We start from the raw sequence: 3,216 nt of genomic DNA, 5'->3' as shown, positions 1-3,216 counted from the left end.
ATTAAAAGGTCATCCGAAAAAAATATCGCAAAAATTTGATTTCTACGTCCATATTTTTGTTACTTATATCTTAAACTTTTGTCGTTTCAAAAAATTCATATTTAATTTATTTCATGTTAAAAAATTATAGATTTTAGTAAATGAACCTTTCATAGTGTTCTAAACTTGTATAAAAAGAATCGTTAAAAAATTTAAGAGTTTAAGGATAATTAAACAAAATTTATTTTAGCAGGGACTAAAATTATAAGTAATTTTTTTTTTGTAGGGACTAAAAATGCTATTAAAATTAAGTAAGGACTAAATTTACAAGGTCGCAATTTTGTAGGGACCAAAAACATAATTAACCCATAAAACAATGGTTTAAATTTTCCAAACATATCAACTATAAATGTCTGCAGAAGTACTATTACACCTATCCAAACAGTTAATGCAGACCCTCATACTATGCATGATAGTAGAAATCTATACTGAGGGTATCTTTATTGCAATCAGCTAATACCAACAACTAATTTATCCATAAGGGTCCCTATATTTAATATACTCACATTCACTCTATTGCTGCCTCTATATTATAAGCTTCACACTTATCACCTTCCTCTTCAATTTCATTGTTTTGTTCATCAGCTTTTTCCTGTTTCATTGCTCATGGCATATGTTCATGTTATCACAGCTCTTCTCTTTGCATTAGTTCTAGTTAGAATTGACCTATCAGCATGTGAAATTGTTCAGGGTAAAGTGTCATGTGTTGACTGCACTCATAGCTACGATTTATCTGGTATGTGCTAACTCACTATGCCATAATTTGCCTTTGAGTTTAATTAAATGTTCATTACTTTGTTTCTATAGTTTTACTCAGCTTAAATAGTAGACATATGTATTATGGATTTGACTATGAGAATAATAAAATACATTAACACGTTTATGATTAGTTATACATGTGAAATCAATAGTTTATTTATTAATAGGGCCGACCGAAAGAGACATCTGGTATAAAACCCTAGCTTTAATCTCCAAACAAAGCTCTAGTATTTTTTAATGTCCCTAATTATGGGAGCAATTTTACCTTTTAAAGAAACATACATGATTTTAGAACATCCAAACAACACAAAAACTATTGTTTTGTTAAGAAATACACATTTGGAAAACACGTAAGCTGTGTTTTTTCCCATATGGGTACATCCGAACTCTTCTGAGTGACAAAGTTCCTCCCGTGATTTTTTGTAAAGGCCTTGTTGATAATACCTTGGAGATTTCACTTATGGAGCTTTTTTTCCCAACCAACATGTGTCTAGAAGTATACTTTTGAAAAGAAACAAAAAAAAAAAAAAAAACGTCTCAAAGTATACTCCGGGACACATGTAATTTTTTAGAAAGAGTGTGGGAAAAAAGAAGCTCGCTTGCCTTAAGGTTCCAAGAATGTTGGGCCGGCCTTATGTATCAAATGGTCAATGTTACTCATTTTACACTTCAAAATAAGTTCTTAACTTTAGAAGAATTAGATCCATATATTATATGCATCTTGTACCATGACTCTCATTGTTCTTCAATGATTTTCAGATATTAAGGTCACAGTGAAATGTGAAGGTGTTAAAAACCTAGCTATGACAACTACAGAAGAAGATGGCTCCTTCAAGGTTAACCTTCCCTCAGACGACACAAAAACTTCCATGAACTGTTTGGCAAAACTTCTTGGTGGACCAATTCAGCTTTATGCCAAAAAGCAAAACCAAGTTTCACAAGTTATTAAAGGGAAAGAAGAAAATAGCTACACAATCTCAACTCCTCTTAGTTTCTTGACATCATGCCCCCAAAACACAAATTGTAAGGCTGCAAAACCTATTGGTTCATCCAAAACTATTGATCTTCCTTTGCCTCCAGAATGGGGTTTGGCACCTAGTAGCTATTATGTACCTTTTGTTCCTATCATTGGAATACCTTAATTAATCATGTGTGTTCAAGTGGTATATAATCACTTGAGTAATAAAAATTATAGGGAACAATAGACTTTTATATAGTCTTGTTTGTTAAGTATAATTATAATATGAATCTTATATGTAGCTGTGGACAAATGCAACATATATGTAATGATGTATCATATTGTGTGCCTATGAACTAATGTTAGTATATATATTCATCTGTTTTCTAAGCTTCAAAGCAGATATATGTTGTATGGGTGAGGAATATACAAGTTAAATTAATTTGAACACATTTATCTTATGGTTGATTTTTTTTTTTAAAGAGTTTTTTTAAGCAAAATTTAGAGCATAAAAACATCACATGACAGTAATGAACCCCAAATATGTTGGCACCCCAAAACCACCACCCACATTTGAAGAAGAGCAATATCAATATTATAATGAAAAACAATAAATCTAAAAAAAAAGATATTTAATTTTTTAAAATAAACCAATTACAAAAATTATGTCAAATAATATAGTTAAAACTTAAGTGTCTAGCATTCCTCCACTCTGATTTGTTAACTTCTATTGCAATGCTATACCGTAACGGGTCCAAAAATTTTAATAAGTAGAGTCAAGGATTTTATAATGAAAATTCACATTAAGAATAAACGTTGTTATTTTTATCAATGTAATAACTACAACATTTCTTATACAAAGTTAATTCCTTTAGTTTTTTAACCAAATGCTCTTAGGATACATATTTGCATTCTCATTAAATTTAGAGTTTGTTGTAGTATTATTAACAGGAAAATGATAACATGTGCCCCAAGGACATATGATAAGAAATTTAAAATAGAAACAATTGTCTCAAAAGTTGTGCATTCAACTTTATTCAACTTTTAAAAGTCAAAATTTTGTTGTTTTCTATGTAAAGTTTCTAATTTTGAATTCCTGTGCCCTAAGGGCACAAGATAACAAGACCCTTATTAATAAACTATGTGGAAACAATAATATCACAGAAGTGTAGTTATATTTGTTATAGTGTTATGAATGAATTATGTGGGGACAATAATACCATATAAATGTAATTATATTGCATAAATATGTAAATGTTGATTAAAAATAGGGAAATGTTAACTTGTGCCCTTAGGGCACAAGTTTAGAAACGAATTTTTTTTTTGGAAATTGTGCATTCAATATATTAAAAGTTTGGAATTTTGTCTTTTCAATGCAAAAGTTACTTTTTAATTCCATTTTTAGTTTCTTAACTTGTGCCCTTAGGGCACAAGTTAACATGACCCTTAAAAATATAATC

The 3,216-nt window shown here is 29.8% G+C and overlaps 1 protein-coding gene across 1 annotated transcript; it reads left to right on the top strand.

Moving 5' to 3' along the window:
• The first annotated feature begins 565 nt into the window (after window positions 1-565).
• LOC146930024 (Pollen Ole e 1 allergen and extensin family protein) lies at window positions 566-2,146 on the top strand. The gene is made up of 2 exons (XM_085701688.1): window positions 566-775; window positions 1,558-2,146. Exons 1-2 carry the CDS (start codon window positions 646-648, stop codon window positions 1,938-1,940), a joined length of 513 nt encoding a protein of 170 aa, XP_085557814.1. The 5' UTR covers window positions 566-645; the 3' UTR covers window positions 1,941-2,146.
• The last annotated feature ends 1,070 nt before the right edge of the window (window positions 2,147-3,216 follow it).

The sequence above is a fragment of the Medicago sativa genome, chromosome 4 (genome assembly GCF_051527215.1).
Source record: "Medicago sativa cultivar Bolivia chromosome 4, Bolivia_mono, whole genome shotgun sequence".
NCBI lineage: Eukaryota > Viridiplantae > Streptophyta > Magnoliopsida > Fabales > Fabaceae > Medicago > Medicago sativa.
The sequence above is the reverse complement of the archived record's forward strand: the minus strand, read 5'-3'. Positions and strand labels throughout refer to the sequence as shown.